Consider the following 18,962-nt stretch of genomic DNA (forward strand, 5'->3'; position numbering starts at 1 on the left):
AATCTCAACGGGACACCCTACCCCTAGGCATTAGGGCTAAGTGGTAGGGGCGAGGGGTGAAATGGGATTGGGCCTTAATCTCTTGCTTTCTTGCTCTTTTTCTTCCCTGTTCCACTTTTTTCCCTGTATACCACTTTCTCTATTTCCATCTCAATCATTGTTCCTAACTCTGGCAGCACCTTTTTAGTTCACTCTGTATTTCATGCTTTGTTTCTGTCCATCTGCAAACATACAGTCATGTACAAAAGTTTGAGCACCCCAGTTGTATTTCATGTTTTGTTGATTTTCTAAGTGAAAATATGACATTTTTCTTCACATTTTTAGTGCACAATTCATCCTTATTTGCTGATTTTAATGTATTTTGAAAAAAAAATTTAACAAAAAATGCCCCACTGACCCTCCTGATGATACTCGTGCTGGGACACTCGAACTAGAACTAATTAATCTTAGACATTTTGTCACCTGCTTCACAATTTGCAAAGCTTTTCTCATATTCATGCTAACGTATCGTCATCAAAGGCTTCTAACAGTAGTCATGTCAGATGTTCACGTGTTTAACTCTCACAACTTTCATTTGACCCCTAACAGTAGTCACTTCGTAAGGAAATTTACAACCCCAATTCCAAAGAAAGTTGGGACACTGTGTAAAATGTAAATAAATGTAAATAATATAGTAATAAAACAGAATGCAATGATTTGCAAATCTCATAGACCCACATTTTATTCACAGTCGAACACAGAACACATATCAGATGTTGAAAGTGAGACATTTTACCATTTCATGAAAAACATTAACTCGTTTAGAACTTGGTGGCAGCAACGCATCTCAAAAAAGTTGGGACAGGGGCAACAAAGGGCTGGAATAGTAAGTGGTACTAATAAAAAACAGCTGGAAGAGCAATTTCCAACTAACTCGCATGACTGGGTATATAAAGAGCATTTTAGAGAGGCAGAGTCTCTCAGAAGCAAAGATGGGCAAAGATTCACTCTGGGCTCCAGCAATTGGTCTCCTCAATTCCCAGATGTTTACAGACTGTTGTTAAAGGAAGAGGGGATGCTACACAATGGTAGACACAGCCCTGTCCCAATTTTTTGAGATGCATTGCTGCCATCAAGTTCTAAATGAGTTCATGTTTTTCATGAACTGGTAAAACATCTCACTTTCAACATCTGTTTTGTGTTCTATGTTCTATTGTGAATAAAATAGGGGCGTATGAGATTTGCAAATCATTGTATTCTGTACATTTATTTACATTTTACATAGCGTCCCAACTTTTTTGGAATTGGGGTTGTACATAAATAAATCTTGACTTGACTTTAACTGAAAATATTGAATGTGCCAAAACTTTTGCACAGGCCACATTTTTATTTTTTATATGTTAAATTCAGTAAATAAGCAGTAAATGCACATGTGTAGAAGTGTGTTCTCTGTAGAGGATGTGTTCACTTGTTTACACTTGGAAAATCAACAAAGCATGTAACTTGCCTATGGGTGCCTAAACTTTTGCCTATGGCTGAATAGACCCTCAAGACAAAAGAGTGAACAGCATGTTTTAGGACTTTATCAGAGCCAGTTTATTAGGAGCCTAGCCACTTCCTATTTCCCCTTTTATATCAAAAAACAGGACTGCAAAACAGCAGAGGGCGACTGTGAGTGAGTCCTCAATGAATGGGAGTAAAAGGAGCTAAACAGCGAAAAACGAAAGGTTATAATAGTTTCTAATCATTCGCCCAGAACTTTTCTTTAATTTTAGAAAGTAGAAGGATGTATTTCACAAAAAAAAGCAAAGAAAACCCACTTATGTTTCCTTTTTTTTTTACAGCAAACAGATTTTGGGCAGCAGGACACTAACATTACTGCTACTGAGTGCTGATTGGTTGGCAAGCAGAGCAGCTCATTCACTGTTTGTACTCACTGATGTCATTGAGATATATAAGACATCGTTTTAAACTCCAATAACTCGAGTTTAAAAGCTCTTAAAAATATAACAGCAGTGTTAAAATGTTTTATGCTGTTCTGTGTTCAGGAAATGACTGTATTCTTTCATATTAAAATGTTTAAGCATTTATGAACTATGATTTTGCTCAAATGCTCCATCTTAACCCATTTATTTTGGACTCGCTCGGGGGCGCCCTCTAGTGTCTGAGAAACATTACAGAGTAGAAATTCTCCTTTCTAGAAGTTCCCTGACTTTATTAATCTTCACATAGTACATTAAACTTTTTCCAAAAACACAAAGAAAATTTAAAATTCCCTTGACTGGTTGTTGTACAGGCTTGTGTTTTCTGTGTTCTAGTCCTTCTGACTTTATCTCGGTTTGTACCGAATAAGACTTTAATGGCTCGATTTGTGTTGTGCTGAGAAAAGGGAGAGAAATCCTGCTGGGTGGTGAGGTATGGAGGCTGTAGTGGCCCTCTTTGGCCTGTATATCTGAGATTACATACTGAAAAGGTCAGTCATGCCAAAGTTGCCTGGCTGAGCGTAGGTGGCTGTTTTTGACATCCGGTCTGAATCACATTGAGCGCTGACCCTGAAGACTGAGCGCTTAATTGAAGAACAGCAGAACTATAATGACTCTCCAGACTGAATATGAAGAGAGACACACTTCACTCTGAATCAGTGAAGACTTATTTAATCACACAGAGCCTCAGCCTTGATGCTCTCTCTGTCTCTCTCTGTCTCTCTCTCTTTCTCTGTGTCCTTCCCTTTTTCTCTTTATCTCTCTCCCTCATATCTCCCTCATCTCTCTCTCTGTCCCAGCTTCTCTTTCTCTCTCCCTTCTCCTTTGCTCTCCCCTCCTGCTCTTCTTTTCACTCTCTATCACTCTCTATCTATCTCTCTCTCTTTCTCTCCTTCCCCTTTTCTCTTTATCTCTCTCCCTCATATCTCCCTCATCTCTCTCTCTGTCCCAGCCTCTCTTTCTCTCACCCTTCTCCCTTTCTCTCCCCCTCCCGCTCTTCTTTTCAATCTCTATCACTGTCTATCTCTCTCTCTCCTTTCCTCTCCTTCTCTCTCTGTCTCTCTCTCTCCTCCCTCTCTCTCTCTCTTTCTCTCTCTCTGTCTGTTTCTCCATCCTTCCCTTTTTCTCTTTATCTCTCTCCCTCATAGCTCCCTCATATCTCTCTCTCTGTCTCAGTCTCTCTTGCTCTCTCTCTCTGTCCCTCCCTCCTTCTCTCTCTCTCTCCTTCTCTCTCTCCTTTCCTCTCCTTTCCTCTCTCTCTCTCTCTCTCTCTCTCTCTCTCTCTCTTTCTAACACAAGCCTACACACTTTCTGATTCTCTCTTTTGCGTTTTCCTCTTTCAGACGTCTTTCTCTCTCAGGTCTCAGACTGAGGATTTAAATGCGTGTAAAGGAATTAGTGGGCGTTATGTCTGCTGGACTGAATTGCTGTGCTCCCAAATATTTCCTGCTTCTATGACGACTGAAAAGTCTGTATGCGCATGTTTGTTTATGCAGTACTGTGCAAAAGACGTATACAGCCAAGTAAAAAGTTTAAAACTATTAATCTCAGCACTGAGTGTGTCTTTGCCAGTAAAGCCTTGTATAACATTAGAATAATCATAAAAAAAAACAAACACAGTAAAGCAAGAACGTTTTTATACCAGTTAATATGTAGGTTAGCTTCTTGCTGCAGTCCAGCTATTCATTACAGAGCTCACTGAACAGCATAAAGGGTTCATCCTTCAGGTAAAGGGTTCTTTATAGTACCAGAAAAGGGTTCTTTGGCATGTAACAATAGTGGAACCCATTTTGGTATACATACATACATACATTATCTAAACCGCTTAACTTCTGGGTCGCGGTGGGGTGCTGGAGCCTATCCCAGCTGTCATTGGGCGGAAGGCAGGATACACCCTGGACAGGTCGCCAGTCCATCGTAGGGCCCTGCCCCATTTTGGTGCTATATAGAAACCTTTTCAAAAAGGTTCTATATGGAACCATCTACAGCGTATTCTCCATCAATCTGAAGAACCGTCTCCTGAAGCAAAGAACCTTAAATCATGCAAAGGGTTCTTTGAGTGTTCATGGTTCTGTATAGAACCATTTTCTTGACTAAAGAACCCTCTCTCTTTTCACAATGTTCTATATAGAATCACACACATTACAACACAGTACAACACATTCTTTATCAATCTGAAGAACCATTTCACCATGCAAAGAAGGCTTTAAGCACGCAAAGGGTTGTTTGAGTGTTTAGGGCTCCATATAGAAACATTTTCTTGACAAAGAACCCTTTAAGCTCCATCTTTTTAAGAGTGTATTTCTATACACTGATGAATTGACAAAAAGAAACGGCCCAAAAAGTCTTGTTCCATTGACTTACATTAAAAGTGAAGTGTGTTTTTGCCTTATCCTGATGTTCCAACAACAGCGATGTACAGAATTTAAAAAGCTTAGCAGTAAAGCCATATATATTATATATATATATATATATATATATAAGGCTGCATATATTTCAAATAATTGGTCTGAGATAATGTGCTCTTCCCAAAAGATGTCTCCTGTGAAAACACTGTCAGGGATGTTGTCAGCTATATTAAATGTGGCTGCGTTTCATGCACAGAGCTGTATTGATTTTTCTGTGGAGGTAATTCCTCAATGAAAGACACAGTTTATATCTGAAGTGATAAAATTGTGGCTTTTGCTGCCAAAGAGCAACTCAAATGTCTCAGAGTCACAAGAAACAGGACACTTATTACTTAACCCTTGTATGTTGTTCATGTTTTTGTTACCCAGTAACACCACATTACTGTTTTTTAAAATCAATACAGCCATAACAGTTTATGTAAAAATACCAGATGTTCATAATATCACAAGTGGCCAGCGTCAGGTTCTCCTTTAGCAGCTGTAGCCAGTCAGCAGCCTGTCCATGTTGTCCACCCTCACACACCTACACACACATTAACAGCAGGCCATGTAAGAGTAGAACAGAGTGAAGGACACAGCACCTCCATAGCAGGTTCACCCCAACACTGTAAACTGTTATTGTTTATTTGTAAAGAGGCCAGTGTAGCACAAGTAAGTCTTGATTACATATTAAAAGCATATTTAGTGTTGTACAGTCTTATGCAAAAGTTTGGGCACCCTGTCAGGTTACATGTTCTGTTGATTTTCTAAATGAGTTAACACATGCGCTACTACCCACTTCAATGCATAATTACTGTTTATTGGCTGAATATTAATTATTTGCGGAATTTAGCATATTTAAAACAATAGAACATAAAATGCAACCTGCACAAAAGTTAAAGCATGTTTTTTATGTTAAACTCAGTAAGTATATAGAAATTATGCACTAGAATTCGCAGGAAAATGCCATATTTAAGTTTGTTCCTTATAGATGACGTGCTAATTTCTTTTCACTAAGTAAATCAACAAATTATGATTGACATTTGCATATGACTGTATATATACTGATGCCCTATATGAATGCATTTGTAATTTTTTGTAAATAGATGAGGCCTCAGGCTAAGTAAGACTGGTTTTGGACAGGTTTTGATAGTAAAATAAATTACGACTGTCATAAGAAAACATTGTAACCCCATTTTTTTACCCCATTTGAAAACGCCAGCTGCCTGTTACATGATTATGATGAATGGATCAATAGAAATGATACAAAACTACACTAAACCGAAGTGCATTTAAGTTTATATCCTATAAAGTTATAATGTAGAGTTTTATTATGACAGCATTGACATATCAAATAGACATTTTCTCCTGTCTGTTCTTTCAGAGAGCACATGTATCGTCAGTTGTGCTGCCTGTGTTGGCTGCTGGAGTCTCTGACCCTGGAACATTCTGGTAGAGTCGGGCCTGTGGTTTCTTGTTGGGATGCAAAGTGAGTAGAATTGCCAATCCAGTACAAATCCATAATTCTGAACTGGTGTCTCTTAAACCCTTGAAATCTCAGGCTTATTACATTCTAAGGCTTATTATTCAGTAACTACAGGGACTTCAGTGCAAACTGGTTGAGCTACTCTTAGGATATGGAAGTGTGTAATTAACCTTTGGGCCTACCAGCTGGCCCTGGTCATTTAAGGAGTTAAGTATGTACCTTATCTTATGAAACTACAGTTGCTGCACACTTTTAATAATAATACAGTGTACAGAGAGAACATTTTCCAACAGGCTGTATTTGTTACTGTGTCTTTAAGACTGATATATCTAAATACGTTTATATACACACTGATCAGGCATAACATTATGACCACCTCCTTGTTTCTACACTCATTGTCCATTTTATCAGCTCCACTTACTATATAGGTGCACTTTGTAGTTCTACAGTTACAGACTGTAGCCCATCTGTTTCTCTGTGTTCTTTGTTAGCCCCTTTTACCCTGTTCTTCAGTGGTCAGGACCCCCATGGACCCTCACAGAGTGGGTACCTTTTGGGTGGTGGATCATTCTCAGCACTGCAGTAATACTGATGTGGTGGTGATGTGTTAGTGTGTGTTGTGCTGGTATGAGTGGATCAGACACAGCAGTGCTAAACCTAATCTGTTGAGTGTTTGTTTCATCTAAAAAAGAACCACTCAAAATAAAGTGTCACCATACATTTATTTGAGTGTGGGTTTACACTACGCACTATTTCCAGTGTAAATTGTCGGCCCCTGTACATTGTTTTACACAAACAGGCATATCGCTGTTGTCAGAACAAAACCTCATATCTCCAAAATGGTAACTTTACAGGAGAAGGAAAAAACATACTTTACTTTTAATGGAAGTCAATGGAACCAGACTTTTTGCCAAGTATTTTTAGTTTATTTCTGTTGGTCCATTAACCATGAAATGTACATACAATGTAAAGGGAAATAGGCATTTTCAAATTATGTCAAAAGCTGGAAAACAACATAAATGAGGTTTTGTTCTGACAGCGGCAAAATGTTACTAAATGCTTTGTAGATCAGTTCGAATCTGAATCACAAATTATACACACTTACAAATGTGATCGTGTGTAAATACATAAGTGAATCTGCACTTTCTAAGTAGCATTTGAAGTTGGAAAAATACAGTGACATGTATTTCCTAATACATCTTCTGTATATGAGCTTTGACAATGATAGCCCATCAGTATGCAGGACAAATGGTTGAATCTCTTCAGAGCTTCATCACAGCGCTGTGGGCAGTGCGTTAGTAGCCAGTGTACGGGTCAGACTCAGACTACACTGGGTTTCCTCCCTCAGGCCCAACACTGACCTTAATAACACTCTGACTGCTTGACCTTGTGTGATATAAAGTTGATGTAATGAGGACAGTTGCTACACTGAGTGTAGTGTTTGTGTGTGTGTGTGTGTGTGTGTGTGTGTGTGTGTGTGTGTGTGTGTGTGTCTTAGCATGAATGAGCCTCAGGACTCTAAATCAGAGTTGTCATGTGCCTGTGTGTCTGTGTGTCTGTGTGTTTGTGTATGTGTGTGTGTGTGTGTTTGTGTGTGTGACGAGTGAGCACTTAGTGGGCGGGGCTGCATGCAGTTTGCTGCAGTCCTCATATGTTAAATTCAGGCACATTTTTTGAGACAAGGCACATTTTGACCTGTGCCTGAGAAAGAGGCAAAGAGAGATAGTAAAGCCATAGAGAGAAGGAGAGAGAGAGAGAGAGAGAGAGAGAGAGAGAGAGAGAGAGGGAGAGAGAGACGGGGGGGAGACATACAGACAGACAGAGATGCAGACAGACAGAGAGAAAGAGACAAAGAGGGGAGAGAGGCCACTGACATACACAGAGAGAGAGATAGACAGGCAGAGAAGGGGAGAGAGAGAGAGAGAGAGACGAGACATGCAGAAAGAGAGAGAGAATGTAGACAGAGTGGGGGTGGGAGAGAGAGAGAGAGAGAGAGAGAGAGAGAGAGAGACAGGCAGACAGTCAGACAGACAGAGAAGCCATAGAGACAGAGGGAGAGAGAAAGAGAGATGGACAGACAGAAAAGCTATAGAAAGAGACAGAGAGGGAGAGAGAGAGAAAGGGAGAGAGAGAGAGATAAAAGAGAGAGAAAATCTGCAGAAAGAGAAAGGAGCTGTTCAGAGATCAGAAAGAAAGAATGTAGACAGAGAGAGAGAGAGAGAGAGAGAGAGAGAGAGAGAGAGAGAGAGAGAGAGAGAGAGAGAAAACAGCAAACAGCTAGAGAGAGAAAAGCCATTGATAGAGTGAGTATATAGAAGTGGTGGGGAACTCTGGCCAGATTCCTGCACAGTTTGCTGATTTTTGCTCAAGCACACCTGAATAAACTCATCAGTTAATTGAAAATCATTAGACTGTGCTGGACTCCGGCCCTCAGTTCCACACCTCTGGCCTATGGTGATTATATTAGCTGATGCTACAGCTGCAGCTTCCAAGATTATGTTGAAAGGGCCAGTAAAGTTGAACAGTTGAAGGTGATGACCTCTGTCAACAAACCTCCAAACAAACTCATGACCAAAGTTCAGCAACATCCAATCTACACAGTTTTGCCCTCATTCTAAACACAGTTGATCAACCAAAATTTGGTGTCTGAATAAGGAAATCCTCTTTGAAGTGGTAGATTTATTGTTAATTAATCTCAAATAGACTTTTGATACAGTATGACATACTAAATTTATAAAAAAGTAAAAAGTACAGACCAAATTCCGCCTGCCACTACTGTTTTAGGGCCTGGCCCCACCAGATGTCGCTGTGGAGTAGAAAACCTCATATGTCCATAATGGTAACTTTACAGGAGAAGGAAAAATCTACTTTACTTTTAATGTAAGTCAATGGAACCAGAATTTTTTCCAAATAATTTTGGGGAATTTATTTTGGTCCAGTCATCATGATATTTACATACAATGTAAAAGACAACATGCATTTTCAAATTATGTAAAAAACTGAGAAACGTAACGACATAAATGGAGATGAACAACGGTAAGGGCTGACCCGTCAGCGCTCATCTAACCAAGTGAGCACTCTCAGCATGTTCAGCGCACTTTCAATAACCAGCCATGAGGCCCATTCACATTGGCTCCGTGCTGAGAGCAGCCAATAAAAAATAATAAATTCACAAACGTCCAGACATTTAGTAAACATGGCTCACGGTATAGGCATTGCTACACAGCTGGCACTGTTTCTCATCAGTTGTAGTAGCCACTCATAATAGCAAGGCAATATAATGAGTCAAGTCAAAAATGTCATAAAAGTTAAATTTGGTACTCAGCCATTAGAGCTGAAATTAGAGATTACATGTTTGGGACACACCAGCCAGAGGATTTCAACATCATTCAGTCTGGAAAGGACAAAAACCGCTCCTTCAATCCAGAGAGGTTCAAGAGAAAAACATGGCTAACTGTGAGTGTAGCTAAAAAACACTCTTCTGCTTTCCTTGCCCTGCGATGGACTGGCGACCTGTCCAGAGTGTGTCCTGCCTTCCACCCAATGACAGCTGGGATAGGCTCCAGCACCCCACCGCGACCCAGAAGGATAAGCGGTTTAGATGATGGATGGATGGATGCTTTCCTTGCCTGCCCTTGCTATGCTATCACTTGAATTGATTCATGGATTGGTGGACTTTGAGAAAAAGTTTTTGACAAATTTGCCCAGATGAAATATCGTCGAGCATCTTTTCTTTTCGAGCAGTGAACTTCACTGATGAGTCATTTTGCATTATTATAAAGTGCATTATTCCCAGCGCCCGGAAAGCATGTTTCCCTGCTCTGATACGTTGTTTGGATATGTAGTTGCAGACCACAATGATCGTATACTGATAGATAACTTTGGATTTGTAATGCTGTATAACCAGGTTTTGAGAGATTTAATGCTGTTATCATATCACTGATATTCCTGTCTAACTCCTGCACCACGTTATGCTAATTTGTGAATCTGTGATTTCACTGATAGAGTGCGTTTGTGTTTGGATCAGGTTTGTGTGTAGTTTCACTGATGAGTTGCTGCTGCCCCTACAGTTTATTGTGCCCCACCAGGCTTTCTGTGGCAGAGACGCCACTGGTTTTAGCTATGTGTGATAATATAAGCGTGCAGTTTGCGCCATGCTAATTAGTGGTGTATATTACAGTACTTGTTAGCTACATAAGCCTCATAACCCCAATGCAAAACTAAAGAAGCAAACTTCAGACACCAAACATGTCTTGGCTAAATTACTACAGTTGAATTAATGGAAAAAATTGTGTAAATTGAAATTTTCACCAAACCATCGCTTTAATATAGACAGCAGTGAGAGATGTAGTTACATTGTTTAGCGAGCTGTACGCTAGGGCGGAGAGAAGGCGCAGTGTTATAAATACTAGACAGACAGCAGTGGAGTGGCCCATATTGGAGAAAAGAATGGAGGGAGAGAGGAGAGAGGGCTAGACAGGCAAACGGAGGGAGAGAGAAAGTAGAAAAAAGATTATATCCTATGTCCTGGAGCTACGGGCTAATATTAGTGATAAACTGGGTGAGAGATGGAGAGAAAGTGCAAGGGAGAGAGTGCGAAAAAGGTGCAACGGAGAAAAAGAAAGAGAGGGAAGGGTGAGCAGTAAGCTCCACTCGAGCCTGCGGGGCCTTCCACAATCCAATTTCCAATAAAGTTAAGCTTTATGGAGAAGCGCAACAGCACTGCACATGGCAGATATTACACACAGTGATGAAACTATAACAGCGAGTGTCAGAGTGCAGAGGAAGCTCACTTATGAGAGACAGACCCGTTTTTCTTTCGTCATTTTATCTCTTCAAAGCGATACCTGGACCAAAGTTGACAAAAGTATGTAGCATAGCTAAAAACAGTAGCATACCTGTGTTCCCAGTTTTTGACATAATTTGAAAATGTTAATTTGTTAGTTTCACAATGAATGCAATATGTAATATTGTAAAATAATGTAATATTTTAACGTTATTCCAAGTCTAATTGAGAAGATGTAGGAATAACTGATATCAACCTCTGAGTGAGCATGTGGCTGACTCTCTCTCTCTCTCTCTCTCTCTCTCTCTATCTATCTATCACTCTCACACTCTTTTTCTGTCTGTCTCTCTCTCTCTTTCTCTGTCTGTCTGTATCTCTCTCCCTTTTTCTCTGTCTCCCTCTGTCTTTCTCTCTCTCTCTCTTTCTTTCCCTCTCTTTGTCTCTCACCCTTTCAAATTCAAATTCAAATAACTTTATTTAATGAACAATTGTTGCCAAAGCAACAGAATATTATAGTAGAGAATGAAGTTGAAGAAAAAAAAATTTATAAAAGATATATATATATATATATATATATATATATATATATATATATATATATACATATATATATATATATATATAAATGTGTGTACATATATATATATATAGCTGCTGTCGGAACAAAACCTTGTATCTCTAAAATGATAACTTTACAGGAGAAGGAAAAGGTAAAGTCATACATCTATACAAATAGAAATATGTAATATTTCTCCCTTCTCCTTTTCTCTCCCCTCCTGCTCTTCTTTTCAATCTCTATCTCTCTCTCTCTCTCTCTTTCTCTCTCTCTCACTCTCTCTCTCTCTCTCTGTCTCTCTCAGGGATCCTGGGAGGAGCAGAAACACTCTAAAGACTCTGAATAAAGAGAAGGCGATACAGGCCAAGTGGGAGCAGTTTGTGTCCCCACCAAAGGTTTTTCTCTCCCAGATCAGCTCTTTAAACAGCGATGGCTCTGTGATTATAGCCTGCTGTCTCCATAAAGCTCACAATCTCCCCGGCTTCAGAGCTCAGTAATAGAGACGCACATATTTATCGACGTGGATGAGTTGTGGTATACCTGCTCTCTCTCTCTCTCTCTCTCTCTCTCTCTCTCTCTCTCTCGGAAGTCTTTTATGGTGTCTGGTGTCTGAAGGGCTGGATACATATGGTTTTTTTTTTATTGTTTCAAGCCTTAGTAGAGTCGTGCATGGAACCTCAAAACTAATGTAGCTAACAAGTAATAGAGGCTCATGTTCCCCCAGTGAGGGCTGTGCAATGCCCGGATTATCATGCACTTTATTCCCCAATTTTATCCTCAGTTTGGTTGTGTCTAATTCAACCCACTAGCTAGACTTGCTAATGTGGTTTCTGATACTGTGTGACAACTTTTTTAACAGTGTGGACTGAGCAAGTTTTCACGGACTCGTGAACTTGTGGGCATTGCAATAGTTTATGATTAGTCTGTGTTTTTCCATTGTTGAGCAATGTTTTATCTCTAAATGGTGAAGTAATCGGATAGTGTCAGAACTTCGTTCACTAGCTCTACACAGCAAATCACACACAATGGATTGACACTTTAGCATCGTCAATGGCAATGAATTTTATGATCTGTCATCATATTTTAGATTGAATGATGCTTTTTTTCTTGGTATCCTTTCCATTCTTGGCTTTTTTTCTGGGTTTGCAGCCCTAATAAGAATTAAGCCAAACTGTTGGAATATTATTAATTATTAATTATTAAATGTAAATAAGAACACAGTGCAATGATGTGCAAATCATTTAAACCCTTTTTAAATGTAAATAGTACAAAGACAACATATCAAATATTGAAATTGAGAAATTTACTGTTTTATTTTAAATATATGCCCATTTTGAATTTGATGCCAGCAACACATTTTAAAAAAGGTGGGACGTGGGCTTGTTTACCACTGTGTTGTATCTTGTCTTCTTTTAACAAAACTCTGTGTGTGTGAACTGAGGAGACACTGCTGTAGTTTTGAAAGTGAAATGTTTTTCCATTCTTGCTCGATATAGGATTTCAGCTGCTCAACAGTTCAGGGTCTCCTTTGTCATTATTTTCATTTCATAATGCATCAAATGTTTTCAGTGGTGACAGGTCTGGACTGCAGGCAGGTCAGTTTAGCACCCAGATTCTTTTACTAGCCATGCTGTTGTAATACATGTAGAATGTGGTTTGACATTGCTGAAAAAAGCAAGGCCTTTCCTGAAAAAGACGTCATCTGGATGGCAGCATATGTTGGTCCAAAACCTGTATATATATCATTCAGCATTAATGGTGTCTTCACAGTAGCACACCCCCATCATCACAGATGCTGGTTTTTGAACTGTGCGCTGATAACAAGCTGGATGGCTCCTCTCCTCATTAGCCTGGAGGACGCAGTGTCCATGATTTTCAAAAAGAATTGCAAATTTTGTCAGACCACAGGATACTTTTCCACTTTGCTTCAGTCCATCTTAAATAAGCTCAGGCCCAGAGAAGGCGTCAGTGTTTCTGGATCATGTTTATATATGGTTTCTTCCTTGCATGGTAGAGTTTTAACTTGCATTTGTGGACGCGGCAACAAACTTTGTTTACAGACAGTGGTTTTCAGAAGTGTAACTGAGCCCATGCAGTGATTTCCACTACAGAATCATATCTGTTTTTAATATAGTGCTGCCTGAGGGCCCAAAAATCACGGCCAACCAGTACTGGTTTTCGGCCTGCTCCCCTTACATTGAGAAATGTTATTCTTTAATTGTTGCACTATTCACCCACACAGTCTTTCAGAGTGGTGGACCACTCCATATCTTTACCTCTGAAAGACTTTTTATACCCAATCATGTTACTGATCTGTTGCCAATTAGCCTAATTAGTTACACAACCTTACCAGTTCTTTGTTATCCCTGTCCCAACATGTTGCTGACATCAAATTCAAAACAGGTATATATTAAAAAAACAATAACAATAACAATAACAATACTGTCCACATTTGTAGATAACAGCATGCCAGAAACCACATAAGCAAGTTCATCTGAGATTACTCAGCAACTCAATATGCTTTGTTTTGCACAATGCTAAGTATGCATCTCTCTCTCTCTCTCTCTCTCTCTCTCTCTCTCTCTCTCTCCCAGTCTCTGCGTCCTGTGCTCAAAGTGTCCCGCGTGTGCTCTGCGCGATCTTTGACTCGGAAGTCCTCCTCCCTTAGCATGCCGTCGTCTGTGGCGATGACCTCATCACTGGGCAGCAGCCTGTCCTCCTTAGTACTGGATGCCAAAGACCCCAGTGATGTCACTGTGCCAACCGAGGACGGCGAGTGTCAAAGCGCAGAGGTGTCTGAGGCGGATCCACCTGTGAATGAATGTAGGTTATGCAGGTCAGAGGTCACATTTTTGGATCCACGGGAAGAGTGGCATCAGTGCCAGTTTAAGGGGAGACTAGCTAATACCTATTTCTTCAAAACACTAGAGGGCGCTCATTCATGAGACCAATGAATAGTGTGAGTTGAGCTAAACAGCAAAAAATGACAAAAGTTTCTAGAGATTTGTGATGGGGTTCCTTTTGGTTTGGAAAGTAGAAGGATGTATTCCATTAAACCTTAAAGGAAACCAGTGTCCTTCTGTTTTTCTACTGAGTGCTGGTTCATTGGTATTAATGTTACTGACTGCTGAATGATTGACATTACTGCTACCGAGTGCTTATTGGTTTGCATTACTGCTACTAAGTGCTGGTTGGTTTGTTGGCATTACAGTTACTGAATGCTGATAGGTTGGAATTATATCTACTGAGTGCAAGTGCTGGTTGGTTGGTATCATTGCAACTAAGCGCTGATTGGTTGACATTTGTGCTATGAGTGTTGATTGGTTTGCATTGCTCCTACTGAGTGCTGATTGGTTGGCATTACTGCTACTGAGTGCTAATTTATTTGACATTACAGCTACTGACTGCTGATTAGTTAGCTTTACTGCTACTGAGTCCTAATTGGTTGGCATTACCTTTACTGAGTGTTGACTGGTTAACATTACTGCTACTGAGTGCTGATTGGTTGGCATTACAGCTACAGAGTGCTGATTGGTTGGCATTACAGCTACTGAGTGCTGATTGGCTGGCATTACTGCTACTGAGTGCTGATTGATTTGCATTACGGCTACTGAGTGCTGAGAAATTGGTATTACAGCTACTGAGAGCTGATTGGTTAGCATTACTGCTACAGAGCGCTGATTGGTTAGCTTTACTGCTACAGATTTGTGATTGGTTAGCTTTACTGCTACTGAGTGCTGATTGGTTGGCATTACTGCTACTGATTGCTGATTGGTTAGCATTACTGCTACAGAGTGCTGATTGGTTGGCATTACCTCTACTGATTGCTGATTGGTTAGCATTACTGCTACAGAGTGCTGATTGGTTATCTTTACTGCTACTGAGTGTTGATTGGTTAACATTACTGCTACTGAGTGTTGATTGGTTATCTTTTCTGCTACTGAGTGTTGATTGGTTATCTTTACTGCTACTGAGTGTTGATTGGTTAACATTACTGCTACTGAGTGTTGATTGGTTATCTTTTCTGCTACTGAGTGCTGATTGGTTATCTTTACTGCTACTGAGTGTTGATTGGTTAACATTACTGCTACTGAGTGTTAACTTTTTTGCAGCAGACCACTTTCCTCTCCTGTTCTATTGCTTAAGGGACACATTTCTGTTATTGTGTAGTTTCTGACCTCTAGTTTGTTGGATTTACAGAGAAGCAATACCTACGAGGTTCATTTGACAGAATTTACATCTGTATTTGGTAGGCCATGTAGGAATCAGTGCAGTTTTATAGAAACACGTCCTTTTATTATTTAACCCAGTGGAACCCAAATGTCATTTTATTCATTCTTTAAAGTCCCATAACCTGCTAGTAATATATTAAGTCCCCGTATGACATCTTTACATGATCAGTTTTACAGTCTCTTGTCCTGGACACCCACTGCCCTGCACATTTGGATGCTTTCCCTGCTTTAACACACCAGTTCAACCGAGTAAAGGGCTGTTAATGAGCTGATTAGTTGGTTTAGATGTGTTGGGAGCGGGGAAGAAACTAAGATGTGCAGGGTAGTGGGCCTCCCTCCAGGAAACAGGGTGTCTTTGTTATGGTGCTGATATATATGAATAATCTCTGCTCTGATTGGCTGCCCTGTACAGCAGTTCAGGTCGAAACACTCCGTATAACTTCAATGTGAGCGGAGCTAAACTGCCATGGGCTGATGTATGTAAAAGTGTCAATTGTTGTGACAATAAAATGGGCTGTTTTTGCAGCTTGGTTTTCATATATGGATGGTATGTTTTCATGCTCTGTCAACTTTTGTTTATTTAGTGAGAAAAAGTGGGGAAAATTCAGTTTTCCTTGATATGGACCCTTTAAATCACATACACACATGCACATTAGTTTCTGTGCTGTCTGGTTCCAGGTGGGCCAAACTCACGATTAGTCCTCCCTACTGTTTAACTGCCCATATGAACTGTCACATACTATCATTATTTTTTACTCGTCATGACCTTTGATCAGTTCTTCCTGCTGTCATGGTAATAGAATCCATCTAGAACCTTTTTTTTTACTACCGTGGTCACCAACCCTCCTCTTAGGGATCTACTTCCAGCCTGCATCTAAAAAACTGTCCCACTGGATCAGATCCATTAGTGTTGCCTGAGGGGTGGGACAGTTTTCCAACTGCAATCTGCCAGCAGGTGTGGAATTGGACAGCAGGTTGGAACTGGACTTTGCAGGAAGGTAGATCTCCAGGACCAGGGTTGGTGACCACTGTTTTAAAGCATTTAATAAAATGATAGAAACCAGGTTTGTGTTCTAGAAGGGGAAGTCCACCCATTGTTCAAAAGTTCCACATAATTAAGTGTGTGAGATGTAAAGTCAGTCAGTGGGGTTTTGTGTGAAATGTTCCATTCTAGAGAACCTAGCGCTGTTCACAGTGGTGATAGTAGGAACCCAATGTCTGAGGAGTTTAATGCCTCTAAAAGCTCCCTCACAGAAAGATAATGTACAAAATGATTATGAAAATGCTGTCTGATTAAGGACATAAGGATTATAAAGGTTTTGTGATAAAGTTTTTGCCTACAACATTAATCAATTTATTCCACTAATAATCCCTTTATTTCAGTCTTTTCATGGTGAGGTGGGGGTACATGTAGTGCATTGTAAGGCAAAATAATCCCCAAAGAAAGCTTAATTTTTCAGATTTATCACTATTTTACCATCATCAACATCACATATAAAACTCAGAAGGCACGTGCAGGTTCACAAGTGGTTTAGGATAGTAAATGAAATGGCTATATTTGTGTTGTGGACAGGCAACCCCTGGTTCCTATCACCACCACTGTAAAGAAATCTGAATCAGTACGTTTCTCTACAATGGACCACTTCATATCAAACCACTCTGAATGACTTTGTTTACATCGCAATGAAGCAATTATACAAAAATTTTGAAAAATTGATGGAATTCCCCTTCCTAAAAAGGCCACTGAGGGCCTGACTCCTCAGTTCACCACAGGCATCCAGCTACTCTCTGTAGATAATCATCAGCACTCTTTAGCGCCCCCTACAGAGCAGAGTGGGAAATTGTGCTGGTCTTGGATCAAAGCTGACTGCACTGGGAGACTGGCTTTGTATTTTTCTCTCTTCTTTTTTTCACACAATCATTGCCAGTTGTTTAATACCCAAAGAAAGACACTCTGGAATCAAAAGACCCATTAAAGCCTCTTTTAGTTCAGCCAGTTAATTGGGGAAGCTACTAATCCTCTAGATTTAAGCGTGAAATCCAAGAGCTGGCCTGTAAAGATATCTCTCTCTATTTAACTTTTATTGTTGCCACTTAAATAGGTTGAGGCTAAAACTTTTGTTTTTTGCATTAAAAGGAACCGGAGGTAAAAAATAAATAAATAAATAAATATTAAAAATGTGTGATGAGAATGAAATCAACACAGGCATTCATTATTTTTCATAGAGCTTGATATAAAAGTGATTAAGTCCCCAATCCAAAAACATTGTCCTCATTTTTAATAGATATTAAATCCAGAGCGTTTAAAATGAGATCACGGGAGAGCTTTATGAAGCCTAATGCCAGCCAATTCATCTCTGAGTTATTGCGCTTTTAATTTGTGTCCCCACATCAACCCATTTTTTAATTCGATGAGTGCTCCCCATTTTTCCAGAAGATTCATGAATTTTCTTTATGTTAATTAAGTTTTATGGTGGGGAAAATCCTGGTAGTTATTAATGTGTGAGACTGTGATTCATCTGAATATGGCCAGAATGTTTTTGCTCAAAATGATTTGCTTCTAAATCTGTCATGAAATAAAATCAGTGGAATTGTGTTAAATGTTTTGACCAGCAGAGGGCGATATAAGTTTATTTTGTGTTGCATAGGCATCCTCACTGAAGGGTAAAAATGTGGCATTTTTAATTCAGCAATTAATACAAAGTTAACAGACAAGCAAAGACCGAAGCAACGTAAGTTTATGTGGAAGAGATTTTGGTCCCACTTTATATTGTCTCTAATAACTGTGTAGTTACACATGAAAAACACATGCAACAACACTGTAAGTATTGATGATTTAGTCAGTGTTACAAATGGATTACAGAAATATAGCCTATGTAATTACACAAGGGTATCTTTTTGATACACTACAGATCAGAAGTCCTTTCCAGCAGTTAAAGTATGGTTTACATTACATAATTACTGTGGAATAACTGTGTTGTAACAAGCTGACCTAATCACATCACATTGATTGATACCATTCTGTAATTACACTGTACCTATATAACAACTACACAGGAACTTTCCTGTAGTGTAGTGTTAAAGTTACACTTTAAATAAGTGGACAGTTCCTGTGTAGTTGCTATAAAGGTGCTATGTAATAATAGAGTGGTAATATAGACATTGCTTTGGAGGTAATGCAACACAATTAATGTCATAAAATCTCATAAAAATTATGTTACGATAAGTGAACATCTGCTGTTCTGTCACATTACAGAATGGTTAAAAGCTGAAACCGGTTACAGTGTCACAGCACTAGCAACATAAATGCTGGCTAAATGTTAGGAAAGCTGGCAGATACAGTGTAAATAATGTCTTAATGTAAGTGATTACATACTTTTACTGCTGGAAAAAAGTCTGATTACAAATGTAATTACACTTATGTTATTACTCTTGTGTAATTACATGAGGCAAAACTGAAGTTGATACATATGTAATTACATAAAGTGTACTTCTGTAGTCCAGCTCTAAGTGTGACTAAATCATTAGTAGTTACATTGTTGTTGCATATGTTG

The 18,962-nt window shown here is 39.4% G+C and overlaps 1 protein-coding gene across 3 annotated transcripts in view; it reads left to right on the forward strand.

Annotated features, from left to right (window-relative positions):
• Window positions 1-18,962, forward strand: part of LOC118827165 (coiled-coil domain-containing protein 60-like) — a 60,593-nt gene that overhangs the window by 22,848 nt on the left and 18,783 nt on the right. The window contains exons 6-9 of one of the 3 annotated variants that reach the window (XM_036598410.1): window positions 5,733-5,837; window positions 8,619-8,714; window positions 11,481-11,571; window positions 13,771-13,999. In XM_036598410.1, the coding sequence (XP_036454303.1) occupies window positions 5,733-5,837; window positions 8,619-8,714; window positions 11,481-11,571; window positions 13,771-13,999 (521 nt within the window). The remainder of the gene's footprint in view (window positions 1-5,732; window positions 5,838-8,618; window positions 8,715-11,480; window positions 11,572-13,770; window positions 14,000-18,962) is intronic. The other 2 variants (XM_036598411.1, XM_036598412.1) reach the window with 2 other exon arrangements.

This window comes from Colossoma macropomum, unplaced genomic scaffold, assembly GCF_904425465.1.
Source record: "Colossoma macropomum unplaced genomic scaffold, Colossoma_macropomum, whole genome shotgun sequence".
Taxonomy (NCBI): Eukaryota; Metazoa; Chordata; class Actinopteri; order Characiformes; family Serrasalmidae; genus Colossoma; species Colossoma macropomum.